The sequence below is a fragment of the Arvicanthis niloticus genome, chromosome 11, assembly GCF_011762505.2.
Source record: "Arvicanthis niloticus isolate mArvNil1 chromosome 11, mArvNil1.pat.X, whole genome shotgun sequence".
NCBI classification, from domain to species: Eukaryota; Metazoa; Chordata; class Mammalia; order Rodentia; family Muridae; genus Arvicanthis; species Arvicanthis niloticus.
In genome coordinates, this window is record NC_047668.1 from 59,684,317 (window position 1) to 59,708,959 (window position 24,643).

At 42.7% G+C, this 24,643-nt stretch overlaps 1 protein-coding gene across 2 annotated transcripts in view; it reads right to left on the reverse strand.

The window, feature by feature from the left end:
- The window catches only part of Babam2 (BRISC and BRCA1 A complex member 2), a 374,321-nt gene that overhangs the window by 61,724 nt on the left and 287,954 nt on the right, over positions 1-24,643 (reverse strand). For both annotated transcript variants that reach the window (XM_034514429.2, XM_034514431.2), the window contains exons 8-10: positions 13,961-14,060; positions 10,685-10,755; positions 7,827-7,909 (exon numbers count right to left, since the gene is read on the reverse strand). In XM_034514429.2, the coding sequence (XP_034370320.1) occupies positions 7,827-7,909; positions 10,685-10,755; positions 13,961-14,060 (254 nt within the window). The remainder of the gene's footprint in view (positions 1-7,826; positions 7,910-10,684; positions 10,756-13,960; positions 14,061-24,643) is intronic.

Below are 24,643 nucleotides of genomic sequence, written 5' to 3' on the forward strand. Positions count from 1 at the left end.
ACTCCAGAAATTTCTAAAAGCAAATAAAGAGGAGGTTTGGATGAAGAGACCAGAGACAAAGCTGCAGTGCAGGTGTTGTGTACATGAGGGAGCCTGGCGATGCCTGCTTTCACGTGTGTTAACTGTCTCTATTGTTCGTGGCACTGGGACATAATCTCACACTCTTGCACATGCTTGGCAAGTGTTCTATCATAAGCTGTATAGACAGCTTACTTTTTACTTTTTGAGATGGGGCTTAGTTGCAACTCAGGTTGGTCTTGAATGTACACTGTCCTGGACCCTTAGCATGGACTGTGGGTCCTTCCAGCCTCAGACTCCCTTAGTAGCTGGAATATAAGCTGGTACCACTAGGCCTTGCAATGTTTTTTAATTTTAATTTCTGATCACATGTATATTTGGAGGGGACATACATGTAGAGGTCAGAGGAAAACTTTTGGGAGTCAGTTCTCTCCTTTTACCATGTGGAGATCAAATACAGGGGATCAGACTTAGTGGCAAAACCCCTTTTTATCTGCTGAGCCATCTCACTGGCTCAGTGTTCTTGTTTGTAAGGAGCACAGGCACTCATGGCAGCTCCGGCGTACAGAACTATTTGCACTGTACTTAGCTAATAGCACAATGGTGAGTGCGTAAGGGAGTGCATGCACTCTGCCACGGTTCAACTCCTGCCCTTATCCTAAACCAGGGCCACTCCCACATCTGCATCACCTCCTGGGCCTAGGCGGTTACTGGATCTTGTGGGCCCTTTTGGACTCTGTGTGACAAACTATTATTAGCCACATTCACTGTCTAAGCTGAGTTTCTGATGATACTCAGCTGCTCATTAATTTTTTCATTAAATCATGTAGTTTGCTCTTTCCATGGTTAGAGTGAATTTTTATCTCAAGCTTGTCCATTTATGATTCTCAGGAAGAGATCACAACCTGCCACCATTAAGAACAACTCTGGCTTCATATTCTGCTGCCTTCAGCTAGAAATGTTGTCTCTGGAGAGGTCCACTCATTCTTCAGAAATGAGAGGACATGTTTATTTGTAGGGCTTGACACTGACATTCTATTCCTGCTGTTGGGGCTTCCAGATTTGTCAGAAAGTTCTGAAGGAGTTTGAAAGTTGTCACACATACCTGGGGACACTGCCAATGGATTATCTGGAACAGTGTCATAATGCAGCCATGAATCAGTTCCGAGATTTACATCCTAGCTGTCACTGAATCTTGCTGTGCCGCAGTATGGTCTTTTACTACACAGGGTAAAACTAGTAATTACTCATAGAAGGCTGCTAGGAGGATTAAGTATCATAAGCTATGCGAAGTACTGACAGAGCATCTGGGGCACAGTATACCCAGAGTGTCTGTTAGTACAGATGACTATTATGGTCAATAGCCATAAGTTCTGCACCAAAACTTGCCTGTAAGTCACCAGTGAAGGTAGCTTTTTAATGCTAACCATAAAAAAAATCATCTCATTCAAGAAGATCAATACCATAAGTTATTCTGAAAGTGGCTTTCTGAGTAGGAGGCCTACTTTGGTTACAACTTGTTAATTGGAAAGCAGCCTAGTACATTTTGGAGTCAAAATCACCGAAACTTTTCAGGAACTCTGATCAGAAAAATTCACTTTCGAAATTACTTTACTCCAATAGTTACCATGAAGAACTGTGCCACAGGTACAAGGGGCACAGAGAACACAAGTCTCTGAATTGACTGTAGGTCTGACTCATAGCTCCCTCCTCAAAAGACATCCCTTTGGATCTCTAAAAAAGGTGTTATTTAAGTCTAAGAATTCACAAGAAGAGATTATTACCCAGGAAGATTTGTGAATGAAAATTTCAACCTAGTACCAGAAGCTCCAAACAGGCTTTTAGAAAGTGAACTCTAAAGAAGAAGTTTCAATTTGAGTCAAAGTAGTGATGGTGGTTGCTAGGGGCCCGGAGCGCTGAGCTGTGAGCCTGGTGATGTGTAATTGAGAACAGCCGGGTCCAGCATCAGCTTCACACAAGTCCTGGGTTAAAACAAATCAAAATGTGCGAGCTAGTTAAAAGGCCCAGGAGTCCTACAAAAACAAGGAGGCGTTGGAGAGATTCCCTTCCATTTTTCCACATTAGTTAGGACTCTGAACAACAGAAGGGACAGGTTTTATTTCTTGCTAATAATCAACTATCCTGTTGCTGTTATAGTTATTAATACTAAAAATGATTATATTAAACTAAGAATATCTCACATGAGAAGTAAATATGCCAACCCTACACAAACATTGTGGTTGTACAGCTTTGTTTTAAAACAATTTCTAATACATGTCATTGTGGTTCCCACCCTCAGTCACTTTACCAAGTGTGATTTATTCAAATATATTCATTAATATACATAAAAGTGTGATATGGACTCAAAAAAGTAAGTCACTTTTGAGAAACATCACAGCTTGGGGGTTACTGAATTACCTGACTGCCGACTTTTTTTGTGCCTCCTAGATTATGCTACAGGGTACACTGCTTCTGCAGCAAGGGCAGACAGCACTGTGGTCAGGGCAGAGACAGCTGAGAGGGTAGCTTTACTCATAGTGGTAGGTGACAGTATGACCCCATTTAGTGGTGGGAGACAGTGTGACTCCATACAAGAAATTCCCTGGGCTATATTAGGAATCACACAGCTTGACAAAAGCAGCTTGGAACAGGCACTTGTAGCAATTACAAGCCTCTGGTCTTTACTTACAATGTCAAAAGCTCTCTTGATTTCTATATTATTGGCCTCAGTTAAAGAAAGGATTGTTCCAATAACTAGTAGAATTAGTCTGAAGTTGTCAAGTTTCTCTGGCTTCATAAATATTAAGTTCTGCTCGAGACTGAACCCTTTGAGGAACAGTATTTATATCCTTAATATAAGCTTTGGACTACAAATGAAAAAAGAAAGAATGTATAAGTAGGAAATACAGATACACAGAAAAGACAGGTGATGAGCCAGAGAGAGAGAGAGAGAGAGAGAGAGAGAGAGAGAGAGAGAGAGAGAGAGAGAACGCATTCTTAGGACTCTATAGGACTCTATGAACCCCACTACTCACCTGCATTCCCCATGACAACTGCAGGGACATAGAGCTGCCCAAGTCTCATAAGAAAACACAACCTAACCGTGTACAAAGAGGAAATCCTTCCTTTACAAACGAGACTGTTATAGCAACCACAGACATCTATAATGAGTTACAGTTATCATACCTTCATGTGACAGGCACATGGGACAATTACTAGCACAAACTGTGGGGGAGGCAGAGCCACTACATCCTACTAACTTTAAGTCACTATTAATCTGAAGTAGAACGTGTCAAGCCAAAGGTGCACATGAAAACCTTAAGAACCAACTACTGAGAAAGTATCTAAGAAATAGCAACTACAGAAGAACCCCCAAACTCATAGTCCATCATGCCCCAGCTGCTGGGGCCTTTTGCAGACCTCCTTCCCTGGCAGGTTTCTTCCTTGGCTTTTCAATGGCCTGCCCATTAAAGTCCTGGGTGCAATGTCACCTCCAGGAGAGACCTTTCTATCACACTTAAAGAATGCTACTGAAGACTCGGCTGCCATCAACGTTCTGATCAGCCTGCAATGTTTGCACTCATATTTGTTTGTGAGCATTACTTTATTTTCTCCATCACTGACATACAAGAGGTGTTAGAAAACACTGTGTTAAGCAGCACACAGCTGAATTTCACCTTTGCCTGATTTTATCAGCTAGACTGGGGCTGGCACACATTCTCTGCAAAGGGTGAAATGACAGGTTTTAGGCTGTGTAGACCATGTACCTCCTCCATTGAGCATTCTTTCCCTTCTTTCTTCCTTTTGCTTCTTCTTAACAACCTTGTAAAAACATGGGGCACTTGTGTTGGCCTGGGCAGACATGAAAACATGTATACTGCAGACCGCAGTTGTCCAACCCTATACTACTATACTACTGTGAGCACCTGGAGAGCAAGCCTGAGGGACGCACAGCTATGCCCGAGGGATGCACGGCTACCAATACACACCTAACCACAGTGTTGAGCTTACAGACAATGTACACAGTTGACCTTACAGGCTATGGAGAAAGTGAAGAGAAAAATGGACAGACAGACTGCAGTTGACAGACATTTCCTCGGGAGATATAGCACACTGCCCAGGCCAGCTCTACAGTGATTTACTGAGAAAGACAGCTTGTCAGTCATAACTTCCACCCACTCTACCCTTCAAGTCCCAATCTCAACTCAGCCACCATGAGCCATATGCTGATGCGTGCTGCCGCCTGGGGCCCATAAAGCAAGGGAGGTGGCTTCCCCAGGGCTGCTGTGCTCTGTGTCACTGGCATGCCTTGCTATACAGCTCTCTCACCACCAGCATTCTGAACAACTGCTGCCTTGTGGGTTCCATCCACTACCAGAGGTAAGAAGAACTTGGCAGACATGGACAGACCTGCCTAACCCACTGCAGGTACTTCTCAAATAGAGGCCAGGATACCTCTTTAACAATTTCTGGGAGGAGAGAGCATGTTTCTCCTGCCGTGGTTATGACTCCAGATACAGATCAAGGGCGAAGGGAGGAAGGAGTGAGAAGTTGGGAAGGCTGCACAGCCATATTCAGAAGTACAAGAATGCCAGGGTGCTGCAGCATTGCCTGGGGAGCCCAGAATGTGAACAGCATCTCTTCTTAAGGCATTCTTGCTTCTGTACATCCAAACAGTCTGAGGTCAGCACTGTATGGCTCAGGAAGAGGGGTGCCTTTCCTCTGGTGTCCCCCCCCCCAGGCTCAGTGAGCACAGCAGCTGCTCCACTGACACTGGCTTGCTAAGCTGGGAGAACACAGGGACACAAAGGGAGGCAGAGAAGCTAGTTCATGTCCTGCTAGGTCCTCAACCTTCATGACTTTGTGGAGCCGCCCACAGGAGACTGGCTCTATCTGGCTCTATCTCCAGGCACTTCCTTCCTCCTCTTTCACATGTTGAGATCCCAGAATAATTCACTGCAGTGTTCTTTGTCAAGTCCCTACCATCCCATATTCACCTCCCATCTTTATAACAGGGGAAAAAATACAGAGGAACAAATGGTCCCCTGGGCGTTGGAACCCAGCAAGCAGATGCTTCCAAAGGAAGGTAAGTGTCAGATGCATAACCATGTGGCTGAGGAAAACAAATTATCTAACCAAGCTCCAGTGTTCCGCAGCAGGTCCTACGTCTTAGATAAGAAGGAGGCAATGGATGGGAATGATGTGCTTTAAGGCAGGTTTCCAGTTAGGGATGGGACAGGAAAGAGCATCAAAGGCCCTTGATTTACAGCCCTTATCTGCCAGAAGAGCCAACAGTATGTAGGCAGTGGCACTAAGGGACAAGGGAGCAACAGCCTGGGGAGGAAAGGGGTGATAGTTTGGGAAAACATTTTGGGAAAAAGCAAGTGAAATCCCAGGTTTTAAGGCAGCCATTCTAAGGAGTGCCTGAGGAGTCTGTTTCTGAAGAAAGCAGTTCACAGCCACATTAAAATATGACGGGGTGGGAACTTTGATATACAGCTTGATGGAAAAGGAGTCATGAGAAGTAACTGGACACACGATGCCAGGGAGACAATGTTATGCAGGAAATACACAGCAGTGGCAGCTACTGTGACTACAGGAGCAGGAGCCACGATGTAAGTGCTCTTTTATCCTGAACGTCAGTGTAAGCAATGACTGCCTTGGTAGCTAACAGGGCTTGATATGGCTTGTCCCTCTAGGATTCCTGGGCTGGACGCTGGTTCCCAGTACAGTGCTATTAGGTTGTAGAATCTTTGGGGTCAGGCTTACGGGAAAGCGGTTAGAGCACTGGGGTACATGTTGGGAGGGACTGGTGCCATTCTCATGGGAATGAATTGTTAAAAGCTAAGACATACAATACATTGGACATTTTACTCTGTAAGCAGCAGGTTCCTTTTCTACTTTGCTGCCATACTGTAACCCAGCCAAGGGGCCTGGAATAAAATTTAAGACTCTGGACTCCTAGTACTATGAGCTATACAAACCACTCTGTTTTATAAAGTTCCTGTCCTTGGGCATATTGTCATAGTAACAGGAAGTGGACTAATATATGTCATTTTGAGTTGTATCCTGGAAAAAAGATTAGGACTAAGGAATGTGAGGAATATATTTTTCCTTTATGCTTGATATTGTTGGACAACAACTGAAAAAATCCCATGACTAGAAGATAGAAGTAAGTTTCAAGAAAAATATCTGTGCTGTCAGATACTTCAAGATAAAGGAGCTGCTTGGAGTAGTCATTCAGTTTACTACTGAGGTGTCCGCAGCCACTCTGGCAGCATCCGGTGACCACCACTACCACAAGGAGCACTGAAGGCAAAGTCTCCTGTGGATGAGGTAGACTAGGACAATCACATCAGGCAATGCTTTCAGGTCCCAAGAGACCATCTGAAGCTGCAAATAGGATCTGAGTATAAGGTAAGAAAAGTAGTAATTTTGAGGCTCCCTTTCCCAGTATACTTTTAATTGTGGGCTAAACGCCATATGGTAATGTGTGCAGGAAGTCTAACATCAGTCTTCCCATCCTCTATGGGAACAACATAGCTAGAGCAGAAGGAAGCCTGACCTAGTGATTTGAACAAGGTGTAGTTGGAGGCATGCCCAAGCTGGAGCACTCTTTCAAATTGTTTATCTGCACACATAATTAATACAAAATGCCTTTCCCAGATTTAATGTTTGAAAAAAAAAAAAGATGCCTAATGTGGACTGAGCTACCAAACAGGAGCACAATATGAAGCACCACACAAGCTGGCAGTAACATCCATCTAGATCATCTAGAAGGAAGAGGATCCATCCTCAAATGCACAGCCAGCTCTCCACTGGCTGTGAGGTATGTCAGCATCAGGTTCCAAAGGAAATCTTGTGGACATTTAGGGGCTTCACCTCTTACCATTTGCTGGTATAAAATCAGGTTAAAAAAAAAAGAATTTGAAAACCATTTTAATCTAAAATTACAACCAGAAACCTAAGCCTGCTGGGGAAGAAAAAAACTCTGAAGTCATGATCTGTACATTGTTTGACACCATCTATTTAGGACCAAAGTATCCCTTCTTAATACGGATTAGTGAAATATAAGGAAGGTCTGCCTTTGCAGAAGTCTGAGCTCAAGCTGGAAAAGCTGGAATTCCTTGGCTCTTGACTTAAGCAAAAAATTATACACCACATTGCCACGGAACCTAGGGTTTAGTTGACTTGCAGCTTCTACCTGATGCCACAGGTACACTGCTCCTCTACAGCAAAGAACTACAATCTAAACTATCCACAAGAGAGATGGACCACTGACTGCTGACCCACAACTGATTATGTAACAACCATTTACATATGACTACAATGTAGAAAACAACCAAAGGTTACCGGGGAAGCACAGAATACTGCCTCCTCTGTTCTGTGTCACTTACTAGTGAACAGAAGATCAAAGCGAGTCTGCTCTCAGCAATCCTGACAGTGCAGAGACCTGACACCAGATACATATTTTGAAATAGAAATATGTCTAGGGTAGGGTCATTGTATCTTGGCGATAGTGACATTTTGTATTTTCTGTTGTGAGGGGCTGTCCTGGGACAGAAAGACATTAGGATTGTTAGCTGATCACTGGACCCATCATCCACTGTGACAGTAAGAAATGTCTTGTCAGATGTCTTCTGTGGGGCGACATCACCTTAGTAGATGAGAAACAAGGGTTTGGAGAAAATGTGACCTCAATATAAATATACATGTGGTAAAATAAAAAGGACCATGTCAAAACACCAAAGGTTCTCACATCGATTATTACATTCTTAAGTGTATATGCACAGCAAAAGTATACTCACTGTGTACAAGAAAGCAAAAATCTTTCCACATCAACAGCAGAGTAAGTTTTGTGAAGCCTTCTGCATCATATTCCACGACACCTCTAAGTAAGAAAACACACACATAAACCCTCATAAAAATAAGGTTAGAAAGCAATGGAAGTCAAGACTATTTAAAAGGCAACTGAACACAGACTCAAGACACATAAGCATCAAGAGGGTCTAGGGTTTGGAATGACAACCCTGAGGTTCATGTTACAGCCCTGCCATTTGCTACTGTTTACGACCTTACTCCAATCTCTTAACCCTTGGAGACTCCGCTTCCTCATCTAGCAGAAAATTATGATATTGGTAAACTTTTTAATAGGATTGTGAAAAACTGACCAAGATAAACCATGAAATGGAAACATTAGTCATCAGTTATAGTAAAAAGACACACTAAGAAACCAGTTCACTGGGCATGATGTCACATGCCTTTTATCTCAGTATCTGGGAGGCAGAGGCAGGTGGACCTCTGTATCTCTATTGAGTTTGAGGTCAGCCTAGTCTGCATTGCTAGTACCACAGCTAGCTTACAAAGTTAGAACCTGTCTCAAAAGAAAACCAAACCAGGTCATAGATGACATTATCATACTAGAAGTCACCTGACTAGCTGGACTGTGAGCTCAAGTCTCACTTTACCCAGGGACTAAGCAAGGATGATGCTGACAGTATAACTGAGACTGTACAGGAATTCTTGCATCGGTACCTTAGCTTCCACCTTCCCAGCAAGCTGCAACATCAGTGGCAAGTTCTGTTGGGGTGTCGAGGGACAGCAGCTCCTCACTTGCTGAGGGGGCGGGAAGAACCTGGTAGTCTCGCCTCATCAATTTCTGACAAGATCAGAGTGCCTAAAGGATGCTGTCACCGAAGTGTGACAATATTGTCCATGAACTAGTGAACAGAAAATACTCATTCACACAAGGGAGTCCCTGAAGCCTTAGAGATGCCTCCTCCTGACTGGTCAATGATATCGGTGGTTCCCAGTTTAATACTGGGACTTTCCAGGAAACATACAAAAACTAAGATACCAAGGACCATGTGATCTGCTCAAGGATGGTGTGCTTATCACTCAAAACTGACTCAAGCCAACGATTCTGCCTTATGAATGTATAATTAACCCAATACTGTTATAATAGTGAGGTCTGAACTCCTTACTCCCTTTCGTCATAGGCAAAAACAAAATATAATGCCTTCTGTGCCTAAACACATAATATGTGATGCAGTGGTAATCATTTGTAACTTAGTAACTACATACAAGCAATGCTATGTTATTACAACATGTGCATAATAAAGTATGCAGTGTTTATTAAAAGAGAATGACATTAAAAACAAATGTAAATTCACTTTTCCTACTTTTCTTGTGCCCCAATGGATGTGTGTAGCCCTTAGGTGTGTACATTCCATTCTGTGGGTCATTGTGCTAGTGTCTTCATTTTCAGGGATAGATGGCCAAGGTAATTTACTCAAAATTGAGATTACTAGTATTTACTATCACTGTTATATTAAAAAGTGCTCTCTCAAAAAAATGTTCATCAAGAAAGCTGAAAATAATTTTAACTATGAAAGACATATAAAAGACAGCCATGTTGCTTGGATATTGACATTTCTATTTAGGCTAACAAAAGATGTTATAACGATTAATGAGAGAATTGTTTGGCAGTTTTTCCAAAGTCAAACATCTGTGGTATAGTGTGAGATTATATTACTCTTTGTTTCATTTGTTCTTACTTACTTACTCTCGTACTTGGTCTCATCTTCATTTACTTACTCGAAATGAAATGTTATATTTCTGTATATGTATTATTTTCTAGTCCTTTCTGGAATAAGGTGGGACCTAGAATCAGAGCACTGAAATCTCTGGTCCTAACACTGGGTAGAGTGTTCCACCTTTACAGGCTATGAGGAAAACACACTGGTGCCCGAGTGAAAGCTTATAAGAGCCTGACAGCATCAAGAAGAAAGGAGCTGTGAACAGCATGGCCTCTTCTACACGTGGGACGTCACTGGCTCACTAACCTTCCAGGTTACCTACGATAAAATGTGTTTATAAAGTGCCCTATATCCATCATCAGTCAGATGGACAACCCAAATGTGGTTCACACAGACAATGGGATTTCATTTACCTGTTAAGGAGAATGAAATCCTGGCCCTTGTAGGAAAATGGATGGAACTGGAAATCATTACATTAAGAGAAATAAAGCAGACTAAAAAGACAAATGGCATGTGTTTTCTTGCATATATGGAATCTACACTTCAATATGTATGTGCAGGTCATGAAAGCAGACAGAGAAGCAGGAGGAGGGAGAAAGTCTGAGGAGGAATTGAGTAATGGGATACCTGTGACATGAAAGGCAGAAGGAGGCTACTGGGGAAGAGAAGGAGGAGGAACAGGGACAGCAAAGAAAGACAGGGTATGCGAAGGGTGCTCAGAACAAAGGAGAGGAACAAGTGTGTGCGGAAAATGCATAATGAAACCCATTACTTATACGCTAACCTAAAAATTAATTTTAAAAAGTGGAGCCAAAACAAACAAACAAACAAACAAACAAACAAACAAACAAAAAACCCAGAAAGAAAAGAAAGAAAGAAGGCAATTGCTAGAAGGCAATGGGGGCTAAAGTGTATAGTGGGCCTCAAGCTGCATGAGAAGCCGGCTCTACGCCCATGATGGCTGCTCAGGGAGCATAGTTGGTTCTATTATTTGCTAAAGAATGCTAAAAGCTAAGTCATCCTGGCAGCTCTATGGTAGGCACCACAGGCAGAGTGTAGGAGAGAGAGTATCACACGTGAGAGCTGGACGCACTATTGGTATCTGGTGTGAATAAGGCAGAACTTACGTGCCAAAGTGACTGAGAAATGCAGCGATGTACTCTCTTCTTTTGTGGTAGCCTTGAATCACATACTGTACCTGGAATGGGAACCCAAGCTGGGGATTAGTACAGGCAGACTAAAAATGCTCTATATGAAGAACTGGAAAGATTTGGAAAAGCAGAAGGAACAGGAACACGAACGGCCATATTCCCACCCTATATTCAACAGCTGTGAGTATTTTGCCTAGCTGCTTCATCCAGCTGTCTACCTACCTACCTATCAACCTGTCAGTCCATCTTGCTGAAACATTTCAAAGGAAATTAGAGATATCTTGATGGTTTACCCCAAATACTTCATTTAGTATGCAACTCCAAAAAAAAAAAAAAAATTAGACATTGTGTTTAGAAAGCTACAAATACAGTTGTCATACGCGGCAGGTTTAGTGAGCATTCTGATGTCTTTGGCTACCCTGTCCACATCAGCTCTTCTTCATCGCCTCCAAAACATTGTTTTCAAAACACTGTTTAATTCAGGATTAGAAATGTAAGTTGTTTATATTTTAAAAATCTTTTAATCACATAATAAAAAGCATGTGTGTTCCATGTGTGGCACACACACTCACTTATCTGTCTGTCTGTCCATACTATCATGCATAAATGGCATTACCTTTTCAGAGATTAGGTTAACTTTCTTACAGACTACCTCAGTTTTCTATTTCCTTTACCGTCTGTGTTTTCCTATACATTGGAAGTTAGAACTAACAGTATGATTAGATTAGGTTAATGGTTTTTGGCAAGAAATCTTCCTAGGTAATACTGGACTTCATTATTTGGTTAATTAAGTCCATTGTAAAGGGATGCTCTCTCTTGCCATAGTGAGAAAATGCCATAGAATACACACACACAGACATACCCCACTTCTCAGGACCATCAATCTACAAATGCATCTCTCTCTTTTTTTAAAATTTATTTTTATACACATTTGGTGTTTTGCCTGCATGTATGTCTGTGTGACATATATCCACTGGAACTTGAGGTACAGACAGTTGTGCACTGCCATGTGGGTGTTGGGATTTGAACCTAGCTCCTCTGGAAGAGCAGCCAATGCTCTTAACTGCTGAGGCAACTCTCTAGCCCCATACAGGTGTATCTCTTGAAGTATTCGAAGACCTGGTTCTCCACCAACCGTTCACCTAATGGTTTCAGCATCGGTTGGAATATTCTTGTCTGACTTATTTCATTTGGGGTTGAAAACTGTTGATCTAAAAAAGTTCTATTATTCCTTTTGCATTTATCAGCAGACATTCTTTATAAAGAAATGTCATTAAGTGGGGCTTTTTGGTTATCTTGAACTCCTAGTGAAAGGGTAAGATAAAATTAAAAAGGTAAGATAATACCTTATTCTTTCAAATATTCAGAATGAGAAGTATTACAATGGGCGATTTATTTTGCATTTTGTATATCCTTGTCAGCCCAAAATGACAGTTTCTACAAAAAATGTTAAATCATTATGTGAGGCAGGTGAAAGTTATTTATACAATAGCTTCTACCATAAAAACATATTCTTTATAATGGTCTCTCTGTAGCTGAAAGAAAGAATGAGAGAAACCCTCCCAAAACTGTTTAGAATGGCTGCAGCCACACTGTGTTCTCATGGCTAAAGAGGGCTCAAGATAAAGTACTTGGCATAACCATGACACAAGTGGTTCTGATAGCCAGGCTCTACCTTAGAAAAGTAAAACAATTCTATTTATATAATAGCGGTTTATGTCAATTTACAGAAACAGTGCTTACTTTGCAGGCTTAATGCAGGATCAGATGTTATTTTCAGAAAAGAAAAACAGATGATAAGTTTGCTTAAGTTGCTTTGTTTAAAAAAGGGATGAAAACAGTTCTGTGTACTTGATTTTAAAAACAGAAAAGCATTTTAACAGAAACCCACAACAAAACTGGCTATAAAGATAGATTCCGATGTAATTATGGAAATTCATTTGAAGAGACTGCTCCTAAAAGCAGCCCATGCTGTCCTCGTTTAGAACAAACAGAGGAACACCAATTTTAAAGACAAGTAAAATTAATGAAAGGGAACCAGATAAGAAAAGTAGAATGATTCTTATATTTCTGAGAAAACCATACTCTTTTTTTTTTTTTTTTTTTTTTTTTTTTTTGAGGAAAACATATGACTAGAAATTAATCTCAATTGGGGAGCTTTAAAAAGGCCTTTCTTCTCAGTTTTGGAAGATACAATTTACATTTTTCTCCAGAATTCTGGGACACAGATTTGAAGACACTGCAAAGCCCCAGAATGTAAATAAGAATCCTGCCCTATGCTCTGGCTTAGAGGGGAGCAGCAATTGGGAGGGGGGGTGTCAGCAGAAGCCACCACTCCAAGGAGCTAAGTGCCTTGGAATCTGGGCCAGTCCCACACACTGTAGTCTTGCCAGATTTCAGTTTCCCTGACATTTAAGAAATAATACTAAGGCCTCTGAAATATTATTGTTCTTTAAAAATATGTCCTATATAGAGACGAGCTATCTTCTGAATGAGAGAGATAAACAAAAGATCTATTTTCCCAGCCAATATGAACAAGTCAACAGGAGCAAAGAAAATAGCACTTTGGCAATTAAACCAACTGAGTCACAGTCCATGTGGGAGAAGAAAGAGCCAGGGTGACTAGTGTGTTAATATCTCTAGTTTTCAGCTAAATATCATGGCTAGACATTAACAAGCATATTTTCATACTTTGGGGAAATAGTTGACTAACATCAAACTCAGCTACATGTTCATGAATACAGCTAAGGGAAAGCTTTAGATAATCTGATATGGTAGGTAGAAGGCCAGCTAACCCAGAACGCTTGCCTCTAGAGGAGCAAAAACTCTGGTCAACTGCTCCCAGGCATGATAAGAATGAAGGACAATTAATGAGTGAGATAAGAAAGCAGAGAGAACTAAAGGCCCTCTGAAGAATTATCTTAACATGAGCTGGCTTCGGACACATGTATACACCAGATGACTGAGAGAATGCACAAGATGCATCCAAATGCATGTAGGAGATATGGGAAGCTTTAAGTGATGATTAAATCACCCTGTGTGAAGGGAAGTGATGAATATAAGACAGGCAGTGGAAGGGGAAAGGGGGGGAAGAAGAGGACCACAAAGAAGAAGGAGAGACATAAACTGTCCTTCAGAGTAGGCAAGGGAGAGGTGCCTGGCACACAAACCGTGACCTGGCAGCTGTAGCAGAGGAGGTGGGGACTGGAGATGGGGACTCTCAGCAGACAGGGGTCAGGGACTTGCTTTTACCTTGTTGGTGAGCAGGTGGCACACTTGAGGCACATAATCAATGAGACATCCTCCTCCTGGGAAAGCAGGGATATGAAGAGCCGAGGAGCCTCCGAGTGCACTGAAAGGACAAGAGCACAGGACCTTGTCTTAGGGCCTAGGCAACGCAGGGCACGGCACCCAGGCAGTGCTGGCATCTCATCTGGTCTGACCGCTGCTGCCGAGGGTTAATGAGAATGGGAATGAGGCCTTCACACAATGATATTTTCATACTTGTGGGAAATAGTTGACTACCATCAAACTCAGCTACATGTTCATGAATACAGCTAAGGGAAAGCTTATGTCTGTATTTTATTTCAGTTTGTTGCACGACAGGTTACACATCATAAAGAACAACCCAAGATTGTATCACACAGCTGTATAAACCTGCCACTTCTACCTGGCCCAGGTAAGTGTCTGAGCAGTGGTGGGCGAACATTATTTAAATATATTGTTATGCTCATTGTGCTGATTTAGTGCTGGACAAAGATAAGTTATTCATCAAACACCGCCTGAGCCACAGGGAACTCGAGAGCCAATTCTAGAATTTATTGTAAAAGGCACACAAGATAAAGGGACAAGAACAAACAAGAAGATACAATCAATATTCACTGATTCAATCACTGATATACAGTATTGATTCTGAAACAGTTGCCAGAACTTTCACACAGTGAAACCTTAGCCATAGAAATTAAGTGCCCAACGATGAAAAGAAACAGTTCATAACTTCACAGCATGGATCTCACCCTTAATCTCTCCTTTTGACCCCACCCCACTGTTTCTCTTTTGTTTTATTTTAATGTATATGTTTCTATGCCATCTGTAAACTGTCGCTGTAATATGCTGGGAAATAACAATGTGCTTACTTGTTGTACAAATCTCTCAGCTCCAATGTTGTGTGTGAAGGAGAGATTGTCACAGTGACGACCTGGAAACTCTTTTCCAAAGAGTGTAGGGCAAGGTGACTCAGTCTAAGGCTGTGACACGGGGGACACTCTGAACTCCAAACACATGTCTCTTGACTGCAGATTTTTAAAATTAATTTTCCTGGTAAAGATGAATTTTATGTTTGCTTATGGGAATGAAAAATCCCAACAAACAAAGCCAGATGCTGGGAGGGGGTCGGAGATAGGCTGGAAATAGTCCTGACTTTGTAGTTCATGATACCTGACACTGAAAGCAGCAGCCTGCCCCGCCACCTACAGAGCTGTGCTCTGCAACTGCCCAAGAAGGAGCCCAGGGCTTCTACTCTCAGTGTAGAAGCTGAATGCTACACCCTGTGAACTAGGGGCCAGCTTTCTGCCCTTGCCTCTAACATACAAGGCACATTCTTTATCATGTTCTAATAATTCCACTAGGTTAGAAAACAGATCAAGAACAGTTCTATAGAAAAAAAGAGTCTAATATTTATGCCTTGTGATTACTGGTTAAATATACACATAATGTAGAAAAATAGAGAAAACATAAAGATCCAGGCTACTCACAGCTTATTTAGAAAAATAATCCCAGGGGGTAGCGGGGAGCCTAACTTAGACAGTTCCCTGGAATCAATTTACTGCAATGGGCTTTTGGCTTGTATAAAACATTATAGGGTAGATCTTTAATCATTTGTTAAATTGTATAAAAGGAAAGTAGTCTATAGTTATCCTCTGAATCAGTCTCTCTTATCTATCTATCTATCTATCTATCTATCTATCTATCCATTTTTATCTCTCTCATATTCTTGTTCTCTCTCTCCCTTTCCCTCTTTCCTCTTCTCTTTCTCTGCTTAAATTTTCTGGAATGTGGCCATAAATAAAAATTGCTTCTGGTGGAAACAAGTGGAGGTGTGAGGAACTTGAGGTGTGCTGGCGGGCCTGTCTCTCTGACCATCAAACTGACACTTGTTGCTAGCTGCTCCTTCTCACTGTCCACTTTAGCTTTCCTTACAACTCGGTGAACCAACAATCACTGTACCTTTACAGGAGAAGAAGCCAGGCTTGGAGGATACAGGAAACGGCCTGAGGCTTGCACGACTCATAAGTGGTCAAACCAAGATTAGAAGTCAGGTCACTAGAGTCCCTGATATTTTTAGTGACATACTGTGCTTCATGAGGGGAGGGTGAATTTAATCATAAAAGGCTACAGGGTTGGGAAGAACAGCTGGTGTGGTTCCCTAAAATCCTCAGGGTCAGGATGCCAATGAGAAGAAAGCTCCCTGAGGCAGATACTGAGATGCACAGAGCAGGTGGGCCAGCATCCGTCCTCAAACCTCACACTCACCCGGGCCTCCTCAACCATCAGACTGGCCTGATTTGGGATGTGATAGACTGACACTCTTGGAATGGACCTTTGAACCCCTTAGCTCCTGTGCTTCACTGGCTGAAGTCTGTCGGGTATTAGGAAAAAGAGCTCTAACTGGGCTCATGGCAAAGGAGGTTTCCTTCACCACTCGCTCAACTCAGGAATTTCTTAGCGTGTTAGGACATGAAACCTAAGGTCCAGTGTCACACACCAATAAGTGCTGCTGAGTCATACATGAATACCCACCTCATGGGTGAATATTTAACAGGCTGTTTAGAGCCTGAATGTCATCCTGATCATGTGACTTAAACAAAGACCCATGCCATGAAATAAAAGGACGATTACATTTTCAAAGGGTGGAAGGTGGAAGTTATGGCCTGTGAGCTCCAATTATTTGATATATTTGATATGGTGATGATGATGGGCTGACCACATGGAAACCCCTCCTGTGCAGAAGAGAGTCCGGGGCTTGCTCAGATGCTGCAAGGGGTGTGGGGCTGCTGGGGCAAAGGCAGGGCTGACCCCCGAAGTGGCTCCTGCGGGGCTGAGTTCGACAGGTGTGAAGAAGGGGGAGAAAGAGTCCCTTGCCACTCCTGATCTCTGCAGTGGGACACTGACAGCGGGTGAGAACATGGGAGGAGCCGTGGGGACAGCAGGGCTAGCTACAGGCTAAATTTGGGAGGAGGTAAGAGGGCTGTTTTGATGAAGAAGCACCTTCTAACTTATCTCTCATGGATTATGAAACTTGAAGTTAGGTGCTAATTCTTAGAGACAAAACTAAATTGGTATGTCTAAGTTTGAAAGTCAGAATTTGAAAATCTTTTTTTCGACAGAGTTATTTGAATAGAACAAAAGGTAACCAAAAAGGCAATTCCAGCCACCTCCTTGGCTCTAAAAGATAATCATAGCAACGGTTTCTGATGAAGATTAATATATTCCTTTCCATGCAAATGAAACTGATAGAGCCTTTTGTGAACCTTAGTCAGAATGTCTCTACTACTCAAGACTTGACTTGGTCGCAGTGTGACAACAGGGGAATTATTGTGACATGACAGAGTGTAGGAAGCCAGCCTGTCTGAAAGTCTGACTTAGGACAACTGAGTTTGACACTGACCCATGATGAAATAGCAACTTCCAAGTAAGATGAAGAAGGCATTATCTAGTCGGGAGGAGATCAGCCTTTATTCTCACCCCCATGGCCTACTCTCAACTCAAGTGTCTCATCAGTACTATGGGGATAATAATAACACTACTCTCACAACAGATGTGTCTGTGTTAATAGGATTAGATTAACAACAGGGGTTATACTAACATTCAAACAGCACCAAGCACTTCAAAAGAAAATACTAGCACTGCTCTGAGTTAAGGAGTAAGGATGTCCAGGAGTAAGGATGAGGCACCTTGGGGGATACCTGGAACAAGCCCTGGTGCTCTGATCACCCTCTTGACTTGGGTTCTGAGAGGCAGGGAGCTGTCCAGGCTGCCTCCTTCTCCATGCTGCCTCCCTCACAGTACTGTTCCAAGGAGTGTGGGAGGTTAGTGCATGGACGTGGGAATTTCAGGGCCATCAACGGGAGACAGGCTGCCTCTAGCTCCAAGCCACAGGAAAGAGAAAGGGGTACTATCAACAAACATCAGCTGCCTGCTTAACTGTTTGAAGGCGTCATTTTCGGAAATAAATTTGTGAGCCGCACATCACAACAAGGTAGAGGAATGCCAGGGACCTCAAGAATCTGGGTCACCCATGGCATCAGAGTGTAAGTCCTGGAGGCCTTCCAGGACAATCATTACAACAAAACAAGTCACTGATGTTTAATGAGTACCTGCTTTGGCCAGGCACTCCATAATATCTAAACTCCATAACAACTCTGCCAACCAGACTTAACTAGATCCATCCACAGGTGAGAACAGTGAGGGTCAAAGGTTTAAGAATCATATCCAGGAAGAGCAGCTGCGGTGCACAGCTACAGTGTGTGAGCCTGACTTTCTGGTTCCAAAGCCCACATCCTGTTTCATTAGGAATTCTTTCATAGACAGGCTTGTCTGTCTTTTGTATGGGTGTTTTGCCTGCATGTATGTCTATGTACTAGGTGCATGCCTGGTGCTTGAAGAAGGCTTAGCATCTCCTGGAAGTAGACTTACAGATGATGATGAGCAGCTATGTGGGTGCTGGGAATCGAACCCAGGTCCTCTAGAAGAGCAGCCACTGCTGGGCCATCTCTCTGGGACCAGTCCTGAATACTTTAAAGATGACTCCCTTAATTGGGAAGGGTGATACACTCTGCAGTCTCAGTACTTGCAAGGCTGAGGCAGGAGGATCTGTATGAGTTTGAGGTTAGCTGAGGTTATGTAGTGAGTTCTAGGCAAGTCTAGGTTATAGGGCAAGGTTTGGTCTCAAAGAACACCCCCTCAAGAAAAGTCTGTTCCTCACCTATATACTGAAACAGTATTAAAAGTGTCTGTAACCTTATATCCAACAATTATCACCATGTCATCTTACTCCTTCTTAGTATAAGATACACATGTCACAGCTAATCTAGAGGGATTAAAGCCCGTGCATGAGTGTGCGTACACACACACACACACACACACCCCATACATATATCACATACATACATGTACACTTTCTAGATCTATTGTTAGTGCTTACTTCACGTTATGGTTTCAGTTTTAAGCTGTATCGAGAGTTTCTCAATCCTTAGTTAAGTAAAATTGGGGTATAACGCAATGGAAGGATCCTGTTGTGAATGAGAAAAGAAGAAAATAAAACATAGATCAGAACGAGTGTTCAAAATCACAAGGAAGAGAAATCCAGGAGCCACACTGGGGTAGGAGGCTCCTGGTGGCATCAGTGCAGGGCTGTCTCCACATGTTTGTAGTAAAGCTAAACACACTTCATGGCATACAGCAGGTCTTGGCTGGAATGCTGGGTTTCATTTCTTGCTTCTCAGTTTTAGAGGAACAGATGACAATGGAAACACTCTGAGACAAAGACAATGATGACAAGGCACTCAGAAAATGCTCCTCTTCAGAGCAAAGTCTGAAGAAGCTGAAAATGTTAGTTCAGATTCTTAGATGCTTATGGAATTATTAAAATGATTAAATTGTTAAACGCCAACTGGCTGTTCTCTACTTAGGGACAGTATGCACACAAAGAACTTCCATGGCAATAAAGAGACTTAGTCTGCAAATGAATTCCCCATGGGACAGAAGGTAGACAAACTCCACTTACTGACCACTATGTGTCATGATCTACATCAGGAGAGGGGCAATGGCTGATCTTGATTGTTGATCGGACAGAATTTAGAATGGCTATGGAAACAAATCTCTAGGTCTATCTATGAGGGTTTATCTAGATTAGAATAATGGCTGTGGGAAGACCCACTCTAATGCAGGCAGTACCTTAGACTCATGGACTGGGGTACTGGACTGAATAGGAAGGAAAGAGATTTGGGCACAAGCATTCATGCTCTGGTTCCTGATTGCACATGCACACAAAGTAGCCAGCCACCTCCTGCTACCATGTACTTGACTCGCCACTGTGGACTGCATGCCTTGGAACTGTAAGCCAAGTAAGTTCTTTCTTCCTTAAAGAGCTTTGGTTCCAGGGAGGAGAAAAAGTAACTAACAGAAGAAGGGTTATCCCATCTTACAGACGAGAGAGCTGGTGGGTGAATAGGTTACATCACCCCTCTAAGGCACACAGGAACTGATGGCAGGCACATCTAACTCCAGGTCTCTGTCACAAAGCTGCCCCACTGCTAGGTCTTCCATGACCACCTTTGGCACATCAAAATGCCCCAATACACTGACCTAATCTCTGGTTCTACATATGGCTTGAATATCAGGTGATGACAAAGCCCTTGAGGCTTTTTCCAGGAAACCTTACTAAACTTAACCCAGTACCTCAACTGAGGCAGAGAGAGAGAGAGAGAGCGAGAGAGAGAGAGAGAGAGAGAGAGAGAGAGAGAGAGAGAGAGAGAGAGCCAGCCAGAGCCTTTCTTGTTCTAGAAAAAAGAAACTCTTGGGAGCCTAATAGAACTGTGCAGATCAATTACCCTGACCTTCTCCAGTGGAATGCAAGCAAGAAATTTTTATATTGAAAGGACACAGAAAATGGGAATATTTTAATTGCAAACAGAGTCTGTCAAACAACGTGAGTTCTAACCAAGCCTTTGTTCAGAACTGTGTTTTCTTAAGTTTGTTAAACATTTCACAAAAGCCTTTAAGGGGCAGTAATCTTAGCAGATGTCCACCATCAGGACTCTGTTAGCATGTGGAAAAAGCATTTTAAGGAAGGCCCCCAAAACAATAATGGGCTTGGTAGATGTTGTCCTAGTAAGACAGAGACTACTAGAAGATGCTTGGCCACTAGAAACACTACAGGGGAAATCTGGGAAAAGTTTTCTCTCTTGCTGCAGCCCTATCCCTGGCCTATGACCTGTAATTAATTTCATCACAATGTTTTCATATAAAACTACTTTCAAATACTACTAGTCAGGTATGAGTGAATTTACCATTATTTTGATATAAATTTACAAATCTGACTTGTTCCAGAATTGCTTAATGTTCTTCCACTGTGTGGGGCCAGGTTCCTTTTCCTATGAATTACCTCTGAAACATTTTTATTGGAAAAAAAATCAATGCATTCAATAGTTACTCAAGCCCAATTTATCTTTTCCAACTTGGCACCTCACAAAAACCTATAGTTTTTAAGGGCATCCAAAGGCAGATGCAGAGAGTAAGTGGTAACCTTTGCCTCAAAGGAGAGGTATGTGCTTTCTTCCTGTTTAGTTGTGCTTGCCAAAGGCTCCTCCACAGGAATGGCGTGCACATGCACATGCCCTGCCCACCCCTGCACGCACTAGTGTGGAGACACCTGGAGCCTGGCTTCCATAGAAAAGTGAAAACACACCAGAAAATGAGATTAGCATAGGAACTGTTGCTCTTCACACACTAACTCATTTCCACGCTGCTCGCTGCTTGGTTCCTCACATGGGCTTGATGCAGTAGGTAAGGGCTGAGACAGCAGCAGAGGAGAAGCCTGGGACTGGAAGTGGAGAGAATCTACCCAAACTGGAAACAAAACTGGGTTTGCAAAGTTTCTATGCACTAGTAGTTTCCGTGTTTGTTTAAGAATAGTGTAGGGAGCTTGTTAAAGATTTACAAACCCAGGCCCCACCCTAGCACAGGCAATGAATGCATTAGGTCCAGCACGTCTGAGATGGGGTCTGGGCACTGACACTTTACCAGCCTGCTCAGGCGGGGCAGCACACACCTGCTGCAGCTGGTGTTCTTCACTCTGACCATGTACACAGTCACTGGACACAGGCAGAGGAAAGGGTGAGCAAATCTGCCTCCCATCCCAGAAAAATCAGGAGTGTCTGAAAGGAACTGCTTCCAGTCAGACTGGATTACACAGTAAGTCTCAGGCCGGCCCAAACCACATTATGAGACTCTGCCCCTCAAACTCAAACCAAAGCCAAAGCCAAACAAATACCACCAAAAACAAGGCAGAGGGGGCTCCAGAACTGTCTTGGCAGTTAAAAACACTGTCAGGTTTGGTTCTCAGAAGCCACATGGGACTGCTCACAACCACCTGTAATTCCAGTTCTAGCTCTTCACCCTCTTCTACCCCCATGGTCACCTGAATGAAGAGGGTACACAACATACTCCAGGGTACCAGACGCATATACAGCAAACAAACAAAAATCAACCCAACCAACAAGGTAAAATTATAGATCAAAAGCAAGAAATTCATTGTAGCCATATTTAATAGCTTTCTGTCCCACTGAGGTCGGTGCATAACTCTAATTTCAGATTAGCCAGGCTGTGCCTAGAGAGGAAGCAAGGACAACGACGATAGATCCAGATGCCTATAGATGGCAAATTAGAAACAAAATCTGAGGTTGAGAAAAGCTATGTTCACACACACACACACACACACACACACACACAGACACACACACAGACACCCCACAGAGAAAGACACAGAGAGAGACAGAGACAGACAGACAGAAAGATCACAGAGATAAAGAAGTCAGGGCTTTTAGAATGAATCTCAAACAACCTTAATACTTAAGTACTTTTCCTTTTATACTGAGATCTTCCAAAATGAAAACTCTAGATCAGACTTGTACTATAGTCAGGACCTAGATAATAGACTTCAAACAAACTGTTCACAGCAAACCCTACTCTGTCTCTCTTCTTATAGCCCATGTTCAAGGAGCTGAGACCAAGTTCCCACCATAACCCACCTGGCTCACTGCCTGTCTGGGACTGCTTCACTGTTCTCTTCCCAGCCATTTTTGGGGTTTTACCCCAACTTGGTCTTGTCAGTAAGGCCTCTGAACAGAGTCATGTCCATCTCTGGTTGTAGTCTTTTCTGCCCTGCTCCTTCCTGAGGCCTGTACCTCTGGCAGGCCTTCTGTAGTTTGTCATTGACTTTCCTGACCATCAGTTATTATAAGGCAAACTTTTCCAGAATGGGGAACTTGGCTGATTTTGTTTAGGTGTGTAACCCCCCCCCCCCCAAATAATGGCAAACTGCATTGGGTTTCCAATAAATATTTGTAGTACAAATGGAATATCCTTAATCTGAAAGACTGAAATCCAAAATGTTGCAAAACTGAAAGCTTTTTAAGTGTCAACTGATACCCCAGTGGAAAATTCCATACCCAATCTTACATGACAGGTTATAGTTAAAATATAGGCACAGGACTGGGGAGATAGGTCAGTGGGTTATGAGTGCTTACTGGGTAAGCATGAAAACCCTAGTTTAAGTCTCCAGCTCTCATATAAAGACTAGGTATGGCTGCACATGTTCAGCCCAGGTGCTGTGGGGGAAAGAGACAGGAGGATCATGGAGGCTTGCTGGCCACCAGTCTAGACCCAGGTAGAGTCAGAGACCCTGTTTCAAGAGATTAAGGCTGACATTCTCTCTTGGCTTCTTATCATGCATAGGTTATACATACACATAAGTGTGCATGGACACACACACACATAGACACATATACATATCACACAGACACAAACCTGTAGGTACACTAAAACTATTATATGAGACTAATTTCAGGCTCTGTGTATATGGTACATATGAAATAGAAATACTTTTCCTGTTAAGACTTGCATCCTATCTCAAATATAGACCTTTATGCATATGAAAACATTCTAAAATGTGAAAAAAACCCTGAAACACTCTGGTCACAAACATTTCAGATACAGGGCACTCTACCTGTGTGGAAGTCAAATGACAATGTTGAATTTCCCAAATAAACATTTGAAGTCTATAAACATCTGTATTCTTTTCCTCAAATAGTTACTATGGAAAGGAAGATTTTAGGGGTGTTGGGGTCAGCAAACATTTTTGATAAGAGTCAGTTAATAAATATTGCTTTTGCTGCTTTAGAAGATGTGTAAATGAATGTGCATGGCCATGTTCCAACACAATTTTATTTATGGCTACAGAAATTTGAATTCCATACGGTTTTTACAAGTTATGAAACATCATTCTCTAAATGCTTTTCTAACCATGAAAAATGCAAAGATTATTCAGAACTGGTGGGCGACACGGAACAAGCCATTGGCTGGATCTGCCCAGGGGCCATAGCTTGTCTCTTGACTCAGAATGACTTGAGGGCTCTACAGAGGATGACAAATGGAAATATTCAGGAAGAAACACAGACAAAAGCACAAGATGAGGATGTCAGCAGAAACAAAGCCGGCCCCTTTGTCAGGTGTCCCTGGAACTCCACTGGCATAGTTACTGTCATCCCTCTACCAACTTCTCTGGGCATGGGTGAAGTGCACATGAGGCAGTTCATGAACCGTGGGAGTGCTTACGATGGCATTAGATTGTAACTGTGCAAGAGCGAGCTATTTATATGATTCCGAACGAAGCTTGAGGCATATTCTGGTGTTTTTTACTTCTATGTTAGGTGAAAAAGCTGCCTACAGAAGCCTGCTTCCCACCCAAAATACTAGCTGTTAGCTGCTGACTGAGCCTCAGCAATATTAAGATGAATCATATATGCTCTTTTCTCAGCGCAAAAAGAGATAATTTTAAAACTCAAAAAATGTCACTTTGGGTAGTCACAAACCACACAATAGCAAAACTGTCCAGCCTTCAAGTTGTAAATAAATAGAACCCGCTCCTGCGTGGACATCTTTTGCTTCTTTTAAACTGTGACGCTTCTTTAGGCCTCGCCTCCAACACTGCATAGTGTTGAAATGAGAAAATGTTGCAAGTGTGTTCTGTGCCTAGGCGGGAAGGCAGCCTTGCCTCCTCTTCTCTCTTCCCTGGCACCCCACACCCTTGATCTAAGGAACCCACGCCCTTTCTCAGGCAGCTGCCTTCTCACCTACCCCAACCAGCCTGTGGCT